The sequence below is a fragment of the Pyrgilauda ruficollis genome, unplaced genomic scaffold (genome assembly GCF_017590135.1).
Source record: "Pyrgilauda ruficollis isolate IOZ18807 unplaced genomic scaffold, ASM1759013v1 scaffold28, whole genome shotgun sequence".
Taxonomy (NCBI): Eukaryota; Metazoa; Chordata; class Aves; order Passeriformes; family Passeridae; genus Pyrgilauda; species Pyrgilauda ruficollis.
This window is the reverse complement of record NW_024524155.1, coordinates 5,270,225-5,294,496: the sequence shown is the minus strand read 5'-3', so window position 1 is coordinate 5,294,496 and position 24,272 is coordinate 5,270,225. Positions and strand designations below refer to the sequence as shown.

At 41.2% G+C, this 24,272-nt stretch overlaps 1 protein-coding gene across 4 annotated transcripts in view; it reads left to right on the top strand.

Annotated features, from left to right (window-relative positions):
- The window catches only part of STON2 (stonin 2), a 70,317-nt gene extending 60,222 nt beyond the window's left edge, over positions 1–10,095 (top strand). For all 4 annotated transcript variants that reach the window (XM_041472010.1, XM_041472011.1, XM_041472009.1 and 1 more), the window contains exons 6-7: positions 4,184–4,386; positions 5,654–10,095. In XM_041472010.1, coding sequence (XP_041327944.1) covers positions 4,184–4,386; positions 5,654–5,737 — 287 coding nt within the window. In that variant the 3' untranslated portion in view covers positions 5,738–10,095. The remainder of the gene's footprint in view (positions 1–4,183; positions 4,387–5,653) is intronic.
- The last annotated feature ends 14,177 nt before the right edge of the window (positions 10,096–24,272 follow it).

Here is a 24,272-nt window from a genome sequence, read left to right as displayed (position 1 = left end):
GGAATCCCTAAGTGATGACAGGGCAGGCCAAGTAGTTTAAATCTGACCTTGCCCTTCAGGGACTATTTCTGTTTATTGGTGGTACTTCATCCCGTGGTTCTCCTTTCTCAAAGCATATGGCAAACAAAGAGGTATGTTAAGTGGCACTCAGAAGGATTCATTCCCACTCCTTCTTAGATTTGCCTGGTGGACAACATATGCTTTTGTCCAAGTGATAGTCATGTGGGATCTAACAACCAGCCTTGTGCATGTTTGGCTGTTCCAGCCCCATCCACCAGTCATATAATAACTTTTCATGTATTTGCAAAGTTGTCATAAATGATGCAGTTCTCAAGCACCAAAAACAAAACTATGAGTCCACTGACTCACACTTTATGCTCTCTTTCTGGGATACTTGTAACTCACCCCTAAGAGCACTCTGGGTCTTCCATAAATATCTGGCCTGCTATTGAACTGCTTTGATGCCTGGGACTCCAGAGCAGTGGAGAAGTAGTGGCATCACATTGGAACTGAGGGAAGTGCTGCAGGTGGCCTCAGCCTGCAGCTCCACCTGCCTCCAGAGGCCACACAATGGGTCCACACCACTTGGGCATGTGCATTGCACATGTGCTCCAGCACATGTGCCTGTCTGCCAGACATACTCACAGGAGTACATATGTAGGCACACATTTTGGGACTTTCTGTTCATGCACAGTGTGTGCTCTGACACACAGTCCCTTGCAAACACAATCCCAGAACTCCAGAGGTCTCCAGATGGCCAGCTGGACCTGTGCTTCACTCCATTCCCTGAATGTGGACTGGTGCAGTCTCTGTGTAGAGGTGAGAAGCATGACTCCCAAACCTGCAGTTCCCAGGAGAGCGTGTCCCTGCCATAACTCACTGCTTGTATGCAGGCTGTAGCATCCTAAGCTCCCAGATTATTAAGAATTTTTTTCAGTAGCATTGCCCCCTTATCTAAATCTTTTCTTTCTGTGCTTTCTAATAGGATGGAGCCCTTTGCACTTTCACTCTAGGAGACAGTGTTATCAGCACTGTCTGTATTATTTTGTAGCCAAAGTATCTGCTTATGACTTAACACTAGAAAGCATGTGACTAGTGAAGGACAATGCGTACTCTGACTATGATTTTACCTAAGGAAAAAAATTGGGACTGGATTCTACTGAACACATTGCTGAAATCCAAATAGCAAATATTTGTCCATTTTTACAGCTTGGTAAACTTTATTGCCTGTGACATATTTAAAATTAATATGAACAAAAGAGTTGATGAAGAATGCCTGTTTGCAGGCTATTTACAGCTGGCTGGGCTTCACATGTTCTTTTTTTTTTTTTTTTTTTTTTTTTTTTTTATCCACCAGTAGAATACTAGGGAAACATTCAAACAGTCTTTGATCATGGGAAAATGCTCTTTTTGTGAAGCAGGGACGTAACATCTGTGCAGAGCCTTGGATCTGGATTTGAACTTTTCTCTAGTTTGGCTGTGGATCCCAGGCATGCTGCCTGGAATACTTTCTGAAGTAAATTATATCTTTTAATCCAAATATGTTGGGACATTTGGAGTGTCATGAGTCATTTGGAACACATTCTCTCCAATCACAGTTACACTTGCATGTTAATCATCAGATCCTTGATTGTCAGAACAAACTGGTAGTAGCTCAAGGAAACAAGAGGCGCAAAACAAAAGCAGTGTGTTGATTCCTCCTGATTTTACTAAGAAGGGTATCTGTTCATTAGAGAAGGAGCTCTGAATGAGCCTGTTGAATAGTCTATAGAGATGGAGCCTCATGAGCCTCATGCCCAGGACAGTAATGAACACTGATGGGCTAGGTACTTTTGTAATAGCTTCAGTGGAGGAGTTGCTTTCTTAATCTGTTCACCTTGTTATCTATCACATTGAGCTGGTTTAAATTAGTAACTTTCATAATTTTTATGCAGCTGGGGGGGGGGAAGTGTTACCAAGTGTCCAGTTTCCAGTTGAAATTATGAAGAGTTGAAAAGCTCAGCTCTCCAAAGCACCTGGCCTGCAGTGTGCTCAAGCCCAGTTGAACGCTTCCCAGGGATACCTTCACACACATCGACCCCAAAAGCAGCTGAGCACGTGCCAGCTCAGGAGTGTCACAGCACAAGCTGAACGTTCTGCAGCTGTGGATGTGGCCCGCACCAGGGAACAGAGCCACTCCTCCTGGGCTGCTGGCATTCTCCAGTCTGAAGGAGGGAGCAACCCACAGCAAACTAGAGAGGAAAAGCATATCAAAGCAGATGAGCAGGAAGGATTACAATGAGGAGTCTGCTGAGAGTGGTACAGTGTGAGGAAAGGGATATGAAAGGATGGGGGAGCCTGAGACTGGGGGTTGGTTGCATCTGATAACTGGGGGTTAGGCATCTTGATAATGCAATACCAGAGAGCAGTGCTGTGTCACCCAGGGGCCCCGTGTCAGATCCTGAACTGCGCTGCCACCATGGCTGTGCTCACCACAGTCACGCTCAAGAACTGGCCAGAAGCAAAAGCACTGTGGTGCTGGAGGGCACAATGATCCCTCTGAGAGCTCCTGGGGATGCTGCTGTCCTGTGGTGGGCAGGACCACCAGGAAGGTCTGCTGTGAACCACAGCTCTTGATCCAGTAAAAGAATGTCCATGTGTGAAAAGCCAGGAAGGGCTGTCAAACAGAGATCTTGACTTGCTCTAGAACTAGGGCAAATGAGTCAGTACTCTGCTTGGGATAATTAATCCTGATAAAAAGCAGATGTATTTTTAATGCTTGCAAGAACTTGAGCTTCTATATCTGCTTGATAACTGCACCCATTCATTCATAACTTGTCTCCAGCTCTGGTGCTGCATATCCTTGGTCTCTGCTGAACTGCACAGCCTCTCACTGGATTTGCTGCACACACATTATTTTACAAACCTTCCAGCAGTGAGGGAACTTTGGCTAGACCGTTTTGAAGTATGAGGCTGACTCTGGACAAAATTCTTACCCAGACTTACACCAAGTCAAATCTTTTTTCCAGTTCTATTTCAGAGGTCAAGTGGGATGTTGCAATGCCTAATCCCTCTAAAGACTGCCTAATTTCATCCTATTGAGACAAGTCATACTTCAAAATCCTACATCTTGCTTTTCAGGCTTCAGTTTAACAAGGCTCACTTTGGGCTAAGCAGGTGTATTCCAGCTTTTCCCAGTGGGAGCTTCTGGGCTTTCCCCACCCAGTTCTCTTTACTTTGTCTGCCTTCCTCCCTCCTTGTTGTCTCTGTCCTGTACACCTTGCTGACCTGCATGGAGAAGAATTTTCCTGGTGAACAAGTGTTCAGGAATCCTAAAGCCTATAATAAAGGCAGGCAAAGATTCCATTTATTTACTTATACATTCATTTACACATACGTAGATAATAGGATCTTTTCAATCAGAAAGCCTTGTGTGGCTGTGAAGGCTTTCATCCTCATTTTGCAAATAGAGAAACTGAGGCAGAGACATTAAATTACTTGCTCAAGAGCTTAAGGAGTTGGCAGCAGTCAGAGAAAAGGCCAGCTTTGTTTGACTTAGAAGTCCCTGCTTTAATTTTTTAACATCACTGCTGTCCAGGAAAACAAAGAAGAAAGAATAATAAAGGTTATTTACATATGGCAGAGCTAAACATGACCTCCTCTCCTTGCCATCCTTAATGACTAGCCACCTTGTCATGGGTTCCAGTGAGGAATAAATGGTTACTCTGAAGCTTTGCACAAATTTGCTTTTTGAACATGAGAAAGTTATTTAACCTTATCCTGTACATTTTCTTCTGTTAAAAAGGGGGGGTTAACAATTTCAAAAAAACATCAAATATTTCCAGATTCCTTCTTTCCTTACTGTCGTTTCTCAACATTTCAGAAGGATGTGCCACAATGTACTTAGCATGTGAAAGACACTGAGGGAATCAAGAGGACAAATACTTTCACCCTACTGTGCTTGACTTACTTCTTATATTTTCACTTACTAAAAGCAAACTAGAGTGATTAGCAATCCTTTTTGCATTTTGTTTAATTCCTTTGGTAACTTCAGCCACACTGAAGCAGGTAAGACACTTGCTATGAATTAATTCACCTAAGGAGATTCTCAGTTTCCTGCAGCTTCATGATGCTGCTTTCTGCTAGGCGTTGTGTTTTGATTCTTCTGACACAACTCTAATGACTGTTTGCTCTCTTTTTCCAGCTTCTGGCCATCCTCACTGCTTTTTCTGTCACCTAGAGCTTGGCTCTGACCGGGAAGTGCCTTCCAGTTTTGTCCGCTATGTAGATGTGGAATTTGACATGCCCACCACTTCTGCGTCCAAAGCCACTGTTCGGTCCATCTCTGTCGAGGACAAGACCGATGTGAGGAAGTGGGTCAACTATTCAGCACACTACAGTTACAAGGTAAAACTGAGCAGTGCTAATCACCATGGTTACTTTGCATGCTTCATTGTCTTGAAAGTATGGGCAGACAAATAAAATACCATGGACAATGGAGGTGGGAATTTGGCTCATGCCAGGCTGAGTGCAGTAGCTACCCATGTGCAGCTATTGGCTCATGGCAAATAAGCAGTGGATTATCTCAGCGAAAATGGAATAAATTTCCTTGCAGTTGGCTGTGGAATAGCATGCACACAGCCAACTCCTGGAGATTAGCTGATATGGAGTGTTTGAACAGGGAGTTTTGCTGCTCTTCCCTAGTGGGAGTGCTACCGTGGGAGTCCTACTGCAGACAAAAGAATCACAGTATTTCTCAGCTTAAATACTTATTTCTTCCGCCTGCCCTAAGGAGAGGAGCAGATAGGAAAGTGCACTGTGTATATACCTGCCAAAATATCTCAGTGATTTGCATGTTAGCTGAATACTCAGCAGAGAATTTGGCATCCTACCTTGCCTTCTTTGAGAGCAATGATAAAGAGATTCTGAAAAGATTCTCATAGCAAATATTTTTACTGGTAATTGTAATTATATTTTTAGTAGTTTCTTAAATTCCCTGGAGATAATATTTGATCTTCCTAAGTATCTCTTTTTAAGAATTGAAACACTGGATTATTCCCAAGTTTTTGGAGATGTGGAAATTTAGAACCCAAACACAGATCCCCTTGGCCCTGTCCCATCCAAATTGGTATCTGTAGGCCAAAGCACCTCTGAGCCTGAGGACAGCAGGGAGTGTGCTGAGATTTGGGGTAGTGTTAGGCACTGCTTCAAGAAGCAAGGAGTTGGATTTGATGATCCTTATGGGTCCCTTCAGACTCAAGATCATTTAAAAAATCTCTTTTCTTTATACATCAGTCTTCTCAGAATTTATAATTAAGGCTGATTTTCTGCTGTCACGTAGAAAGCCACCTATCGTCTGCAGATTTGGTTCTGAGCTTATATTCAGAGTACATCTGGGAATGGTAATGAACATATGAGTTCTCTGCATGACATTATCTCTTCTGGAAATTATTTCATGACACTGCTAAATTGTAGAACTGCTTAGATTAGACTGAAAATCCTTATAGTAAATAAAATCAAATTTACCCTGATCCTCAGTCTATTTTTCCTCACTGCCCTCTCAGGTCACCAAGAGTTTCTTCACCTGAGCACAAGAACCACCACTGAGGAAGATTTGTGAATCTTTTGTTTTCCTTTCTCATTACAAATTTTCTTCCTCTTTTTCTTCTACCAGGTCGAAATAGAGCAGAAAAAAAGCTTGAATGAGGATCTGAAAGGAGAAAGTACTGCAGATGTCAATGAATGTGCTACACAGTAAAGAAAGATCAGTCTGCAAGTCCCAAGAGGGGTGGTCAAATTAACAGACCTGGAAGAAAGGACTTGCAGAGGTTGGGTATTTTTCTTTTAAAAGAATAGGGACTACTACTTTTAAAATAATGCTCTGAAGAGTATAATTTTTTCTCCTTCTGAAGATCCTTACTTTGAGAAGAATGTGTTCAGGGTTTGTTTGGAGGGGATCCACGGACTTTTGCTGGAACAAGTACAGCTGTACAGTCAAGCCTGCCTTTTCTGCCTTTTCACTGTTTAGGTTCTGCACTCAAGTATGGTCTGGCAGCCATCTCAGCCACACCAGAAAACAGCCTTTATCTCACAATCTTGCCCTCCCACGTTAAGTATTGTGTTTCAATGCCTTTTGTTTTGGCCTTTGACTGAATTGCTTCCTTCTGAACTGCCAAATAAAATTCAGGGAGGATCAAGTGAAAAATTATGTAAAATCTCCTTTCTGAAATGGTCCACAGAGTGAAAACCCTGAGCATCATTCTGAAGAATCGACACACTCTGCATCTTAAAGCAAGAGAATGATCTCTGTGTTGAAGTAGGTGAACTACAGTCAGGACAGCTGATCACAGAGCTGTCCCTCTGTTCAGCCCTTCCTGTCTCATCCCTTGAATGACATGTCACTGTGCACATTTTCATGGGGTTTGCACAAGTTTCAAGAAAGCCTCTGCAATTTCTTAACATTTTTACTTTGTAGTCTGAGCCATTCTGGTATCTTGACTGAACATGGTCGTGGCTGCTAGTAATAGGGAATGTGTGTTACAATAGTGGAGATACCAGAGGGACTTTGCTAAGATTAGATCATTCCTGCCTAGAAAGATATTTAAGGGAAAAACAAGGGGGTTTAGTTTTGGGTTTGGGGGGTTTTTGTATGTTTTCTTGGATGGGTAAAATGGGTGGTTATTGAAAATGTCAGAACACAATTACTTCAACAGAAAATGTTGTTTGTTTTCCTGAAAATCCTTGGAAGTCTGTCCAGCACAATATTTTCATGTTCTATCTTGAACCTACAGTATAAGTAACTTGTATCTTTATAATACTCCCATTAACTGGGCCCCAAAATCTCTTTCCAAAAATTAACAAGCTATCATGGAGATTTTTTATCCCCACTTAGCTGAAAGTAATAGCAATTCTTAAAACCTCTTTCTAAATAAAAGTGCAGAAGATATAAATCACTCATTTACACATATTTTCAGAGAAAACAGTGTTAAAAGTACCCAATTTTAGTTATTTCTATGGCTTGTGTAATATTTTGTCTCGTAATGTTAAATGTAAAGTAATTTATTAAATCATTTATCTTTTGAAAGGTTACTACTGACTATAAAATACACATTTGGAAAACTTTGGCAATGTAATTTAAAATCATAATGAATTAAAATGAAAGCTTTTTTATAATTTTTTTCATTTTACATTTAATATTAAAAAAATAATACACTCTTTATTTAGTACTTTCACTGTGACTCTTTTAAAATTTACTACAATGTTAAAATCACAAATAAATAATGAAATTAATTTCATTGAGTCTGAAACTGGAAGTGGTAGAATTTAAAATAAATTGTAGGGAACTTTTAAATGCCTTTTTTATATGCACCTACATTTCAAGCCTGCGTCACCCTAGTGACACATACTTAGACAGGTACACCACTTAAATAGGTAAAGTCTCAATCCTTCTAGCACTTACTGACAAGCCTGTAATACCCCACTGCAGGTAGCCCTTCTGGGCCCAGGATGCTCCTTGGAGCACACCAGTTAATACTAAGCATGTGCAACATCTCTCTGTAAATGGAAGAATGCTGTTAAGTTTAATTAAGAATTTTGAGATCAATGGATTAAAATTTATGATATTATTAATGATAACTTGTATAGGTTGTGAAATATCTGGGAGCACAGGGTTGAATTTGTGACTGATTCTCAGCTCTGGCACAGGCTGCCTGTGATGAGTTGCATGGCAGCTCCTCTACAAAATTCACTCCTGTTCAAAGGCAGTCAAAGAATTTCTGGGTGGTCTTCCTGCTTTTCACTGCAGCTCCTAATGTACAGTTTCTGAAATCCCACCATCAAGAAAGGAAAAGAAAACCCCAAGCTGAAGCAGTGCTGAGATGTTACTGAGGAAATGTGAGAATGTTTTGTGAAAGAATTGGAGATTTTCTACTCTGACCTGCAGGCTCAGTGTCTGACTTTTTTGCCTATTGCCGCTCAGCTCATGGAAACACAAATAAGTAATACAAGTTAGCGAAGTTATGTTGTACACCTTAAGAGGGGAGAAAATAAAAGGAATATAATTTTCCATCACTGTTGAATTGTTAAACTATTCAGCCTCTATCATACTTGTGCCACAGAATATTCTATGTTCCAGTAACTGAAAGATAAACATACTGGAGCTTTATGGATTTACTTAATTTCTGTACCGCTTCATCACTAATTTTTTTTTTTTTTTTTAATTCTGAATCAGTGAATGAAAAACCTGACTCTCATCTTTCTTGAGTAGTTGTACACAGAAGTATTTCTTCCAGTCATCATAATTTATGCAGGCAAAACTGGATAAGTGTTCTGGTTTATATGAAAGCTATTTTAATCCATTCTCATCCCTGGAGAGATTTTTAGATGTACCTGCTACTGAATTTTCAAGAGTTCCCCAGCCAGAATCTCAAAAGATCTTATTTCCTTATCTCCTAAGGAAAATCAAACTAAGTAGTTTGATTTTTCAAAAGACTGCTAATAACCAAAATCTTTAAAAGGTCTATTGTTGGTGTCACCAGGTGTCTCAACTGAATTATATTTTCAGTCCAGCACTACAAGCATTGAGAATTCGAACACTGGGATCCTAAGTGCCCTTACTGAGGTCTCCACTGTTTTTTATTGATTAAATAGTGCCAATTTTTCAGTGTTACACACTATCATATATGTACTTTATGTACATATACACTTCACCCATGTGAGTATAGTAGTAATTTGAACAGACTGTTGATTGGAGTGAAGGGAAAAGACCTGAGAAGTTTGTGAGTTTGAAAGTAGCAGAAATTATTTAGATATGAGCAGTGCCTGTAGTGAGGATTTTTTTTTTTTAATCATGTGGAAAAATCTCTCTGACTACTAAGTTTCAGATTACTGCTTCTTTTGAGAAAGATGCAGTCACTGTCCTTTGGTATATTTGAAAGCTTTGTAGTACTCAAATACTCCATGCAGGAAATGTGCCTTCAAGGTAAGCATACGTTTACTCCCTGAAGTGATTCCCACTTTCAGTCCTCTTTCTATTTCTCATTAGGGTTTTAATATTTGTGGTAAGGCTTGAGGTATTGTATGGAATTTTGCCTAGAAACATGAAGTGTCTTTGATCACAAGGGGTAAAGATGAACAATATCTCCAGGCAGCTGAGCTTATTTTAGTTAATGTCTCTTACATTTATTAACTATGGACACTCTGCTAGAAAAGGAAAATGGGCGAATTCATCTGAGAAATACTAAAACTGATTGATGTTATTTTTGTTCTTTTATTTAGATTTAAATTTAGTCATCCTATGAAGGAGTCAGATACACCAGTATCACTGCAGAAATAATGTTCCTTCTCTGGTGGGTTGCTAGCTGACAGTTACTTGATAGGATGTCCAACACCTGTGCACATTATTTAGTAGCTGCTAAAACTCCCTCTGGAACAGTCACCTCCCAGGATAGACAGCAATTGCATGCGAAAGAGCATGAAAGCAAGTGGAAAAGGTGTATGAAGTTCAGCCTGGAGGTGCTTGCTCTTTTGCTTGTATAAAATTCTCAGTCATTTCCTTGGTCCTTCAGTGCACTAATCAAGTCCTTGATAGGTCACCTTTGTTCCAGATGGTGAAAAATTTCTTTCAATGACTCTTAGCAGCTCGTGTGCATAGCTGTATTAATCTCTAGAACTGACCACCACAAGAATTTACAGCACACAGAGATCACTTAATGGCTTAATTACCCTCTTCTGCCACTAAAGTTAAATCTACATCATGACATGTCTAAGATACAAAATTTTGTGTGATAACATGCACAGCTCTTCCTAATGTTCCTGTTTGGTTCAGTCAGCCAGCCACCCCACACACATTCAGCCATCCATCCTCCCATCCGTCCTACCCTCCTTCCCTGTCTCTCTCTTTCATACTTGCAATTTATTCTTTGCACTATTGACACTGATTGGTTTAATTATTATTTTGTAACATGTTCCTACCTTCTTATTTTGTAAAATAAGTAAGTCTGTACACTGGCTAACTTCGTAGAAGTGGTTTATTTTTTTTTTCATTATATCACTTGAAACGGGATGTCATGGTTTTGTTTAAACTACATGAAAATTTAAATAAATGTTAAGATGAAACAGCATATCCACATTTTCACTGTGAAATTGAAGTCGTATGTGCTGTATATTCTGATAAATCTGAGGTCTTGAATTCAGAAGAGGAAAAGGGATATTTTGAATGGTATAAAGGACAACATAAATTAGAAGTTAAGGGACCACATACAGAAAAGAGATAACTTCATTTGATCAGGCAGCTTGAACAATAGACTGCAAGGGAAATGGAGCAGGCCTAGAGCCTGAGTCACATAACAGTTTGAAGTAGTACTAACATCATATGGAAGATGGTCCAGCGTTGGGAAACGAAGTAATTGAGCCTCGCTCAGTGGTCTCTTCTTTGACCACTAAAATCAGGAGTACATGAAAGAGTGATAACTTCCTGTGATCAGAACGTGTTTGCAAAGCAAGTATCAGGTCTAAAATATATAGAGACCTCTGCTATGATTCTCTGTGTTCTCTCAAAGTTCAGTAAGTCGTGTGTCATTTCATACATCTTTCCACTTCTCTCAGAGTCACTGAGACCCACTTCAGTTTGTTGTTTTTCTCAAAAAGCATTCCTTGTGTCAGACTGAAGAGCTGGGTACTTCTCTTGGTCAAATAAAATCAGATACTCATCATAAGTGCTGTTCAGAGTATTGCTCTGAGCTCAGTACAATTGACAGTAAGTCAATCATTTTACAGTATCAGAAAATGGAGGTACACAAGGTACGATGCCTCATATTTGTTATTTAAGAGTAAATCAGGTCAGCCAGAAGAAACAAGGAAAGTTAAGATTCAGTACTTAGTACAGTGTTAGTACTAAGAGTTTTTTACTACAATTCAGATACTCAGTGACTTTTGGAAATGAACATATAAAATTGGGAGGGTAAGATTTTGTTAACCCTGATAGCTTGCTAATATGCATAATGTTTTTTAAAATAAATATTTAGAGAAAAAAACCCAGAAATTTTAAAACCAAGGAGCTCAAAATTCCTTGGTAACAGTGTAGTGTTTAGAGATAAGCCAAAATAACACCCTACAAGAGATGGGGAGGTCAGAGTGCCAGTGCAATGTGTACCCAAACAAAAGACATCACTAGAGGGAGATAGCACAATAATCTGGAGAGGAAAAAAACAGTTTTCTTTCAGTACTCTTAGCTGACATGATTTCCCACCCTGATGGGTGATATTGTAAAATGATTTCCCACCCTGAATAGCACAATAATCTGGAGAGGAAAAAAACAGTTTTCTTTCAGTACTCTTAGTTGACATGATTTCCCACCCTGACTAGTCCAGATATTGTAAATTTTTAAGACAAAAAGTGCTGAAGGTCAGCTGGAGATGAAGCAAAAGATGGAGGAGCAGCCCACTGTTTCACCTTAGGTGCAGGTGTGGGTCCCAGCAGATGTGTCTGAAACATGGAGTGCACCAGTCCCAGAAAAAAAACTCTTGTCCTCTTGGTCACAGTATCAGAAGCCTAACAGCAACTGCTGTATATAAAAAAGAAATTGGAATAGTATTTTATACACTAGCTATGAAAGGTGTCTTTCTCAGCTCTGAACAATGGGACAGCAAAGCCTAATGGACAGGGGTGACTGTAGTACTGCCTTAAGTAGCACTGGGGTAATTCAACAAGTGGCAGACACATGCTGGGGTTCAGGAGGTCTGGGCAGACTGGTCCTTCCCTGGTTGGGGGCCTTCTGCAGCTTCCCAGTTTTTACTACCCCAGGGGCTGTAGATAAACTGGGAGCAGACAGCTCAGTCTAAAGAGCTTTTGAAGGAAAAGGTTGAATACAAGCTGAATACAGCTGAAAGTAACTTCTGAAATTGGGAGCCTCTTTTGTAAAGGTTTTCCTGATGCAGGACTGAAAAGGAGAGCTCAACTTCTCTGTGGAAGCAAACAAATTTGTTAGGGCATGATCAGTTCAGTAATTGTACTAATACAGAGAGTCCTCAGATTGAAAGGGAGTGAAGTGGGAAATCCTCATGTCAATGCACAGATGCAGGCAGAGTAGCAGAGTTCTGACTTCAGGTCAACCAAAACAAAAGCAAAACTGCAGACAGTTTTCAACTGAGATTAAGAGTTCAACTGCTATGGCATCCCCTGTGCCCATATCCCTGTTATCCAAACCTTGTTTCTCACTGCAGCAGTCAGCAGGTTTCTTATTTTTTTTCCCAAATTCTTACAGGTACCCTTTGCTGTGGCTCTCAGGAAGTGACAGTTGGTGCAAGGGGAACATCCAGGGGAGTGCTGGTGGCAAAATGGGATATGCTGAAGTTGCAATCTCAGCAGAGAAAAATGTGTACTAATACCTCACAATGTCCTGTGACAAGTCAGGAACTATGCAAAAAACATGTGACTTGGGGAGTCCCAGTCTACAAATACTCATCTTGGGAACAAAGGAACAAATGCTGTAAAAATTAATGTGAATATTATAGAAGACTGGAAGGTTTTTAAATAAATAGATTTGAATTTGGATCTGAACCACATTGTCAAAATCAGCTCTCAAATTGTTCAGGGCCAGCAGACACGGCATGATGAAATTGTGAATTGACTGACATTTCTGCTTGGTAAGTTGGGGTCTGTAGTAAGGGTCTTTCCTGGAGAAGTGAACCACAGATTGGAACAAGGCATTTGGCTGCGTGCTCACCTTCCGCGGGCTCTCAGAAGTGAAGGGACTGTTGCTCTCTAGCCGTCACTGCCAAGTTCTTGCCTGGACTACTGACCTGCTGCACCAAGCAGCCTCAATGAATCACGTCTCACCAGTTTTCAGGACTATGAACTCCACACAGAATTTGGCCCATTGTAAATCAGCTGGATCTCAAAACTGGATGTAAGAGTTGACTACCTCAGCTGATTCCATGTTTAGCTGAGAAAAGGACAACAGACAAATTAATTTTTCAGTGATGTTGACTAGCCTTTTCACCCAAGTATCCTTACCTGTCTCCATAGTCATGCACATACTCAGTTTAAATTTACATCCATAAAGCACTTTAAATACCTCCAACAAAAAATGCTGTAATAGGATAATGTTTAACTATTTTTTATAAAAAAACAAAAGCATTTGTGTGTGTTGTATAGGCATGCAAGGATATGTACAATTATGATTTTGATTGATGGAAAGAACAATTTGACAAAAAAGTTTGACCTTTTTATTTTCTGGACACTCTTAAAAGAGACAGCCACTCCCCACCACCCCGAGGTAAGCCACTGTGGCTCAGTCCAAGTCCGGGCAGCCAAGCCCACTAATCTTATCTCATCCACCCCCATGCAGCTTCTGCCTCTTTCTGGAAGTACATAATTCTCAGAAGTTCTCATAAATTTGCATGAAAGATGTCTGCAAACACCAGCTGTTCCTGTATGTGACCCAAACTACCACAGTTCTATACAGCCAAGTCCAGCTTGGGTTTTCAAGCAAGGTATTCCCCTACTCTCCCTCTCTTGAGGATTCCAACCTGCTGCTATGCTCACAATGGGCATTGTGTACTATAAAGCTCTGCACTTGTCAGAACACTGCACTGCTGGGAAATGAAGGGGTTTGGGACCCCTTTCTTCTTGTTTGAGGCTACCTAGAGGGTGAGTACAGAGGTGAAAACAGTTAAAGACTGAAAAGAAGGACTGAAGACTTTGAGGGTTTAGAGTACTGACCAGGTTTGTCAAATCTTGACTGCAGTTCATGAAATTCTGTTGAGTATACTATGTCCTTGGAGCAGAAATTAGACACCAGACCTACCCTCTCCCTCCATCCAAATTGCTTTCTCTTTTGAGGTCACTGAATCTAGAAGGCCTGTTTCCCAGTGAAAGTAGTTAATAGGATAAATAATAGCACCATTTGAGGCTAGTTCCTTATCTGTTTGCTGAGGTGCTATGGAAATGGAACTGTTTAAATACATCCTTACAATGTATTTGCTAAGAAGCAAATTGTTATAAAAAGTATTCTTCCAGAAACAAAATATTTCTGTATTAGAGCCTAGCACAAATACAACCTTTGAATAATGGGGGCAGTCTTAGTTCCCATCTACAAAAAAGAACATGACAATCAGTTTCAATCTCTCCTGAAGTAGTTTCTTACCTAAATTTTAGGTTTAGGAAAATGTTTTATTAGTTATTAATTTTCTGCTTACATTAACCATTGAGTATTTACCATGTGTGGAGGCTACATTCATAGGAGTTACAGCCAACAATTACTGTTCTAAATGCAAGAGCTACTGCACAGTTTTAGCTCAAGGAAAGAAAATTTGAAAGTGTATTTCTGATTTATTTTTTCTAAGGTTACTAAACTGCCATAGGAGTTCTGCCTCCCTCTTGTGGCTACCTCTTTTGCTTTCAGCTTGGAAAAGAAGCATTCACAGTGCAGCCATGATCAGAGTTCCTTATAGTGCCTTCCTGATATGTCTCAAGTTTAGTAGAAAACGCCCCATTATGTCTGGATTCTCCTACACAAACTTTTTTTTTTTTTAATTGTCTACCTAAGAGAGATATTCTGGTTCACATTCATGTGGGAACAACTGACCATTTTTGATAAAATCAGTGGTAATCCAGGCTGGTTACATTTTGTAATTGGGTCTGAATGTTTGGATTCAAGTCAGCCACATGTAGGAACTCCACCTAGGCGCTACTAACATATACTTCAGGGGGCATAATATTTTCAAGTCATCCAAAAACCCACGGCCTATATATTTTAGGATATCACTCTGTTCTTTCCTATCACCTTCCATTTAAATATTACATAGTCCTTTTAAAATATTAAGAAATCAAGCTATCTGAAGAGTTAAATAAAGGATTGTACCTCTAAGATAACAGGAAAACCAAGACAACATTAAATGCTGTCTTGGAATGGCAGAGCCCCAGCTGAATGCAGATCTAATGTCCCTCCATTGCTTCCCCAACCCAGAACATCTTCTCCCTTCAAAGTCCTTAGCAGACTTACAGTATTTGCAGCATGACAGACCTTAAGTGTACCTGCCCTGTGCCCTTCATTCTTTTGCAATTTACACTGATAGCAAAATAGCACTTTATAGCCTGACACACCTTTCAGAAAGAGATGTGAATTTTATCTTAAAGCCATAGCTAGAAAGTGGGCAGGAGGGACATGAACATTTACAGAACTCTACAGTAATGAAAAGAGAATAAGCTGCGCAGTTCAAACACTACTGCCAGTCATCTTCCTTTGTCAGGTCTAAAACAAAGTGTCTTTCTAGTTCTACACCACTTGGTTGCATCCTCCAGCTTCACCCCCAACTTCATCTGGCTTTGGCAGCAGGGCAAGGAACTTGCTTTGACCAGTCATAACTGTTCAGATCATGTGGATAGAGACCTTATCACTTTGGCTTTGACGTACTTTCATTTGCTTCACATTAGATGTTACCCATCAGCACTTCCTTGACAGCTGGCCAGTGAAAATATTCATGGAGCTGAGGCCCGCTGAGCTCAAAGTACACACTACCAGGGGCTGGCTGCAGTGACAGATAAAACTCCTTGGGAAAAATCATCCCTTGTGCCTACAGACCTCATCCAATAAAGGCAGCATTGCATCCTCACCCTGTAACTTTAAAACTGTGTCTGCATCTGAACAGAGCAGGGTCAGAGCATGGGTCAGCCTCTCCAGCAAAAATCCAGCTGTCTGAAAACTCTATAAACTGGAAGTTGTGTTTTCTGCTCAGCAAGTGTTCTGCTCATACCATAAAATAGTGCAAGCATTGCAGATGTGATGGGATGCCTCACTAGAAATATTTTCTTTCAATAGAGACACAGTCACAGCCACACTGACCACTAGTCTGCCCAGAGTGTCGGTGGGAGAAATGAGATGGCTGATGTCAGTAGGCCATATTGCAAATCTAAGATCTGTAGTGGAAGATGATGCTTAAGATGGAAGAACTCCCTTTCCTCTAAAGCAGCAAGGCAGAGAATAGGAAGCAGCTAAGGGAAAATTTGAGTTCCAGTCTACAAGTGCAGCTTCCCATTGTTTAACATGTTGGCAGCTGTCAAAATCTTGGTATGCCAAAGACTCCTAGGTTTTATATCAATTGCCATGAAGACTGGAGCAGAGAGGAGCTCTAGAAATGGGTCACAGGTTAGGAATGACAATAAATGTCTAGGGTCCTAAAGCTCCACTACAGGATGAACTGGGCTGGCTCATTCCTGCTGTTTTCCTTCCTCTTAAAGCCAGGTACTCCAGCTGCCCAGCAGCTCTCACACTAATGCAGCTTTGCAGTTAGACAATTTGCCTCAGAATGAGAACTCCACATTAACTATTCATAAGCCATAGGTTGGTTCCAGCTGAGTTTATGTTCACTGTTCCTCACTGGGAAGACTAAATTCAGCCAAAACTGAACTGGAGTTTTCTGCAAATTCCACCCAGTCCTGTGAAAACCAACCCTAGGACTCATTAAGGGAAGGGGAAAAAAAAATCTGCTTGTCTGTCTGATGCCTCTCATGCTCATGGATCACCTCTGAACAGCCTGCAACATGTAGGGCGCACCTATGGTTTTTCCATGAAAGCTGTAGACTCTTTGCTCTTAAATCAGCTCTATGAAATTCTCAGCAACCTAGAAGCTAGTGTGGATTGCAAGACCACTCACCCGGGCACAAAGGAAGAGAAGTATTAAGTGGGAGGCAGTGAGTATTTGAAGTGGAACAAACCTGCCTCACACAAAATCATTTTTAGCAGACGTGTGAACATGTGGCTGAAGGAAAAACTGCAGAGTAAAATCCATAACAGCACAACACTGCTTGGTAGCAGCAGCCTGTGTGCTGTCTCCCACTCTGCCAGCTGTGCCAGGGAAGCTGAGGCTACACGAACACACACACTCCCGAAGGAATCACAGAGTTATCACTCACACAGAGCAGCACCATGCCATAGTTACACACTGCCTGTCTGCATTCTGGTGTACCCCAGGTGAATCACTCTATCTTGGGTCACCACATGGAGCCTGAGGTACACAAGGCTTCCAAAGGCACACTATACAGGTCACTCTGCAAATTTTTCTCTATGGATATTTCATCCTCTGATGCTTGTATATATCAGGAATAACTTTGCTAAAGTTAATTCAGTTCTGCTGTGGACCTTTGCACATCATAGGTGTTGGATGGAATATATGGCAGTAATCAGTAAAAACATTTATCAGCATGCTATGTACAGCTCTGCTTTGGATCAGTAAAGTAGGACATTGTGTATGAGGAGACTAATAGGTATTTTAAGTCTAGCTTTTTTTTATCTGACTTTTGTTACTTGGTTTCACATATCAGAGCCAGCAATATTTTGGCTGTTGCTGAAACATCATCATAGCTGAGTAGCTGTGATTCATAACAGTAACAATCTGAGTGAAAAGTGCTACTACTTTAAAAGCACTTCAGCAAGGTACTAATGCAGAATGTGGAACTCAGCGGCACTTCACTTCTTTACCTCACACCGTTTCAGAGAAGCTCTAACCTTCAGAATTTTAGGGACTTTTTTTAGCTATTTAAGCATTGGTACTCTGTATTCAAACTATGAATCATTCAGTTTGTAGAGACTTCAGCGTTATGTCAAACATGCACACGTGTGAAAAACGAAGGGGTGGTCTATGCTCTAAGACCAGTAATCTTCCTGCTACAAGCATGAGAGTTTGATTACAGCAAGTGGGGCATGCATTTTAGTAATGGCCAATTCTTCTTCGATAAAAGGAAGCCTGGAGACTTTTCTACATGACAAAGCATTTGGCAACAATGTTGTTTTGAAGCATTTCCTCCTTTAGTCACTTATTTATACTCCTGTCAGCTCTTTCAGTTGCATTAACACGTCTTTTGTAGGGCTGCCCTATGAACCAGATCAGGAAACTGATCCAGGTTAAAAATTAGCCAACACAGGAGGGGAAAAGAAAAAAAAAAAAAAAAAAAAAAAAAAGCATAGCAAGGAATTGGCAAAAGCAGAGCATGGTGGCACAGAGACAGAATGAGCACACAGTGGCATGGGAAGGAAGTACAAATGCCTGAAATTCTCATTATCACAGAATACTTGGGGGTCACGAGAAAACTGAGTCAATGTCTCAAGTTTTGCCTTTACAAATTCAGTGTAGTTTTGTCAACCAGAAACAGAAAAAAAAAAAACATAATCTCTGGTCCACAAAATCCACAATGGCAAAAACCTCTGCTAAGGTGTAAAATAAATGCAGCATATGGCAAGAGCCTGGAAAAGACCTATTTGTTTCCTCCAGCTACAGCTGATCATTTACTAGAAACAGCTGTTAAAAAGACCATGGTGCACAGGTGTGAAATGACTCCTCGAGGAAAGTCAATTTCCTAAGCAGAGGAGGCACGAGTGGTTATAGAAAAGGAATAGTTTTGCAAAATCTGACATGGGGTTTGTGTATAAATCAGATAGGAAACTATGATTCTGCTAGAAGAGAAACCCTGGCACTGACAGGAGAGGGTTGAGCAGTTGTTAGTAGCAGCTTTGGAAGAAAATATCTGATCGGTCCCCCTGGCTTTTGTGGTGCTGTTCTTCAGTCTTTGAAGAGGTGAGAGATCTGTTGAAAGCAGATGGGAACAGAAGGATCTAGAGTAATGAATAGTACCTGGTCACCTGTCACGTGAAAGTTGCAACCTAGGTGTTTTGCTTGGGGCAGGGAAGATTGCTTTCCTTTGTTGGTAGCTATTTGGCTCTGACTGGATAACTAAGCACATAATTTTATTGTCCGGTTTAGACATAACCTACTAAGAAAGGGGTATATATAAGTTGTTATCAAAAAGCTATATGTATTCTGACAGTAAACAGACTATATTAAAGAAAAAAATAATTGTATTTCCTACTTTGCTTCAGTAAGTACTTGGTAAGAGCAGAGCAGGCCTGAGACTCTACAAAACTAATATTGAAATAAAAGCTTAATATGTAACTCAGAGGCACTCCTTTAACTCACACCCTTTCAGAGAAGCTCTAACCTTCAGAATTTTAGGGACTTTTTTCAGCTTTCTTGCCTGCTCTAGGACTTCAAAGATGAGGCTTCACTGAAAATTGTCAGCCCTCTGCAAGATCAGGATGCAAAATATATTGCTGTAGGATGAGAAGGTTTAACTCTCCATGGGTTGTGAGAAGGGCTGTTGAATTGTGCATATACTAGACCCTTAAAACTGGTGTTAGTGCTTTGGTAAAGTATATTGCTGTGCTTCAAATTATAGATATGAGAGTAATCCAACTAGAAGAATAGAGGTGCCTTGCAATAAAGGTGAAGTGAGCTATTTCATTCCATTTCTGCCTTTCCAAAAAAACCTTTTTGGAAAACCTGTTGCTGAAGACAAGAGGGACATGTTTATTGGTTTTAGCTTCCAGCTCCTAGATCATGGTGAGCAGACTGTTAGGAGAATGTCAATTAATATATATAGTTTATACCATTTAATAAGGGAATTTTTATTCAATACCTGAATGCTGTCTGAAAGTCATATCATGTAAGTTTTGTTATGTGTCAGCCTGCCTTCTGACTCCTAAGGGCTTCTTGCATCCAGAAAATCTTGATTTTGATGTGTCTGCTTTTAACTTCTGCCTGTGCCCAACATTTTGGATTGTGGCTTGGGCCACTATTTTTGCTTTTAGCTCTATATGGACACTTATAAACCACGAAGAAACAAAAAGAACAAAAAAATCCACCCCTCACAAACAAACAAAATTTCTCAAATTTCATTTAAGGTTATATTCTCTGGTACAGTGAGTGGAAGCAGCAAGAGAAACTTAGAGGAGAAAATAACCTCTAATCTCATAATGTGTGAACATAACTTCAAGAAGCATTTTCCCTTAAGAACATTTTTTAGACTGCCTTAGTTCTATGTATGTTCCTGTTTTATCCTTTAATACATGCTATTGCAATTTGAAGTTTAAATGTGTATCTCATTTTTCTGGAAACATGCCATTTCAGAGATTGGGTGAGAAGGTTTACCTTTTGACTAATGATACAATGTGTTGCCAAAGCCTTCTGAAAAGTGTTCAACGGCTTCGCTTGTTTTTAAGGTAAGAGTGTAATAAAAATACTGGGTGAAAATGTTACATTATCTTCATGCCTGAAGCAGGAGATTTCACCACTACAAGAGTGGATTGGTAACGTGGACAAGACAATGATGACAGCTCTGGAAGGCATGCTGATGGTGATATCACTCTGTCATCATGTGATATAGTTAAGATCAATTTTTGTTTTCTGTGTCATCAACAAAACAAGTTTTGTTTTGTTTCAAGAACTAGGAAATTAAAAACCAGTGTTGTCAGCAACACCTCATACTAAGTACTCTATTCTTTACTGTATGATCAGAAATTATTTCAATTATTTCAAAGAAAAATGAGTGTATGCTGATCCTGCTCTGGTAGTGATTTCTCCAGGTGTAGGAGATCAGGCATCAGGGGGCAGAAAAATAGTTTCAGATATATTTTTTTTCACAATTTGCAGATGAACCACAAAAACCTCAATTAAAAAAATAACTAAATAACAGAGAAAAATAGAAATTAAGATTGCAACTTACACTGAATGTGTTTTAACTTGGCATCAAGATTTTGTGGTTCTTTCTTGCAGCTCAGTTGCTAGCTGGTGGTTTTTCTGTGGCAATCACAGAGACTTTGCATCTTTCACTTTCTGGATTCAAGTGTGTCCCATGCCTCCCCCATTAGCAAATACTTATACATCAGTTATCCCTTTGCAAATGTCTTCTTGAAAGATATGCTGTGTAGAACAACCCATTAGTACTTGCCAAGAACTTTAAAATGGAAGGGTGGTCAACCCAAAAATCATACTGAAGAAAATTTATTTCTCCCTGCAGCTTCCTATTCACAAGTTCAAAAATCTCTATTCTAAAAGAAGTAATTCCATTATGAACTACAAAGAAGATGAACAGATATCCCTCTCTCCTAGACCCTTTGTATCAATTTAGCTACTGTTGCAGTGGTAAGTAATTTGCCCTGCTGAGGAGAAGCAAGGGATGCTTCTGAACAGGCCAGGAATCATTCACGGTACTCAATGTACTGTGTGTCTCTGAGAGCAAAATGTTTGTTGTAAAATATGTTTTGTGTTTATCTCAAACATTTGGTAGAGGAAGAAATATAATTGTGTCTAGGACTGAGTGGGAACTTTTCTATATTATTTCCATCAAGGATCAGCTTTTGATCTTGTGCATAAATTGGTTTTTCCCTGCACTATCCCATATTTTGCATGAATTTTGTATTGAAGGAGAAAGTTTACCCAAATGTCATCCTCTTTGCTCTCAATGTAATGTCCATCTTCACTATGGGGCTCAAGTCTAGCCAGCCCAATAGCTAAAATATAAGTGCCTACCCAACAGTACAGCTGACATTATTGCTAAACCTGGTGAAGCCACCCTGAGTCGTCACTGGTAGAAACCATGGGGAGAAAGATGACAGACAGGGTAACACACAAACTTAGGAAGATTGATGCTTGCCCAGCAAACAAAGGAGAATGCTGGCAGATAAATACAGATAACTATAAAAGTAATGCTGTTATGTAGCTTATGCCTTCTGATGCTCCCCAGACTATCAGCATTGCTCCTGCACTATACACAAGTATGTATGTTATTCCAATCTCACAAAATGCTAAATGAAGTAGAATCCCCTAACATCCATACAGCAGGCAGCCAGGGTGAACAGATTCAGGAAGTGCCAACTCGCTTGACTCTCCAAGCAGCAGCTGAATTGCTATGAATTAAATGGACCATTAGTCTTACTCAATGGGGCATTTCCCATGAGGGTTTGATTTTGTTCACAGCAATATTCTTCAGAGGCACTCAGGGGTCTGCAGTGCTGTGCTACAACTGGGTATTAGTGCCTGAAAAACTGTGAGAGGGCTGTGCACACAAGTCTTACCTTTTGGGAAGGCAGTCTGATGAAATATGGAAAGGAGCATGACACCAGTCTGAGGCAGTACTGCTAACATGCCCAAATGATAAATTTTTAAATTATTTAGTAAGCCACTCTGAAAAACTGGGAGGTAGTTCCAGGGTAGGGAACTGTAGCCATGCAATGTCTTGTTTTGAAGAGCAAAGGGGTATGAATGGCAGCCTGATGCTTCGCTGTTAACATGCCAGTCATTTTGGCAGTTTTGTTTCACAGTGAAGTACAAACTTTTTGCAAGAGACTACTATATTCCCATCAGAGGTATCAGAAGTCAAGTAACACCAGCATCTCAATCAATCCCTGTAATTCATTCATCAGACAATGAATTAGGGTTTCTGAGTGGGTAGATCCTTCTCAGTCCTGTTGGCTGTGCTATGCAGGTGGAAAACTCCAGCAAAAAGGTGAGGTTGGACAGGTGAGAATGGTAGGACTTTGTGAATTATGCTATTATTTTGGCCAGGGCTCCAGCAATGTGGACAATGAATACTGACTTAATTAGTCAACCCACTCTAAACCAACCAGTCATGTCCCTATACAAAGTCTGCACTCCAACAGGGAAGGTTTTGTGTGTTACTGTAGAAATGAAAGATTTTGAGGAACTGGAGAGGAAGGTCTCCTGTACCTACTATACCCACTAACAAACTCCTCCCCATCAAAAGATATCAGACAGGAGTTCCTGAACTTGTTACTAGGGCTAATTAATAGAGAGGACTTCAGGCTGAAGGTTACATAACAAATGTAGTTTCCACCACTACAATTGTTGAAAGGATGTAACCTACTATGCCTTCTGTACGCCAAGTAAGAATTCAACATTATTTTTCATTTATGCTTGAGTGGACTTCATACAAGTGAGTTATTGGTAGAGATCTAAGGGATGAGTGGAGTTCAGCAGTTGTGCTAAGGACGGAGTAAAGGTGGAAGTGGTCAACACTGATGGAACAATACTAGAGTTGAGAAGATTTTCCCACATTGCATGCCTCTCACAGGTTACCATAGAGAAAGAGGATAAAAAGGGAATGGAAGAAAAGACAATAAAGAGGGGAAAATGGAAGTTAAGTCAGCAGGCAGAACTCTGACAACCTTTTGCACAGATGGGAGATCCTCTGGCCACCCACTCGATGAAGAACTGTTAAAAGCAGCAATGTTACAGATCAGTAAGCACCTGTGGGCCTTGACGAGACCCTGAGGAAGGACAGCTGTAAATTCTTAGACTGTGCTGCCTCCCTCTTCCCAGCCACCTCCAGCCTCAGCTACCAGCCCAGGTGTGGCACACTGCCTACAACAGTGGCACCTAGGCCTGGGCAGCTTCAATCAACTGCTTGTGAGGGAAAGCAGCAGCGCTCACAATGCCGAGCAGGGCTCAGAACCCCTTCCTTGTGGGCCTAGAAGAGCCATTTCAGTCTTGTAGTGATTACTTGTGATTTTTAATTGCCTTGGAGCAACCTTCCGGGGACTGAGGTGAGCCATGCTCATTTCTGCAGAGCGTGGCACCAGTTGTGACCCGCAGCATGGACAGCAGGGCCCGAGCCACCTCCTTTGTGAGGGCTGCCAGCCCTTCTCCCAGCACTCCCAGCCGTGGTCGGCAGCAGCTGAACACGAGTCAGGGTGTGCCCCGGTGGCCAAGAAGGCTGATGGCATCTTGGCCTCTATCAGCAAGAGTGTGGCCAGCAGGATCAGGGCATTTTCTCCCTCTGCTTGACCCTGGTGAGGCTGCTCCTTGAGTTCTGCGCTCAGTTCTGGGCCTCTCACTTCAGGGACGACATTGAGGGGCTGGACCGTATCCAGAGAAGGGAAACAAAGCTGGGGAAGGGTCTGATGAGGGGCAGTGGAGGGAGCTGTGGATGTTGAGCCTGGAAAAAAGGAGGCTCAGGTTTTTGCTCTCTACAACCGCTGAAAGAAGGTTGCAGGCAAGTGGGGATTGGCCTCTTCTGCCAGGCAATCAGCGACAGGACAGGAGGACAGGGGAGGTTGAGTCTGACCATCAGGGTGAATTTCTTCACATAAAAGGTGATTAGACATTGGAATGGGCCGCCCAGAGAGGTGGTGGGATCATCACCCGTGGTGTTTAAGGAGGTGACACTTAGTGCCCTGGTCTAGCTGACACAGTGGTGCCCGGTCATTGGTTGGACTCCACGGTCTCACAGATCTTTTCCAAACTAAACGGTTCCGCTTTCCCGCCTCGCGCGCGCCCACGGAACGCCCGCCCACCGCCGCCGGCCGCGCGCGCCTCGTGACATCACACGCGGGGCGGGGCCGGCACTCCGGAGAGAAGAGAAGACACTTCCGCCTCGATAGGGCCCGACCGCACCGCTTCGCGCGGCCACTTCCGCCTCGGTAGATGTCATGGCGGCGGGGG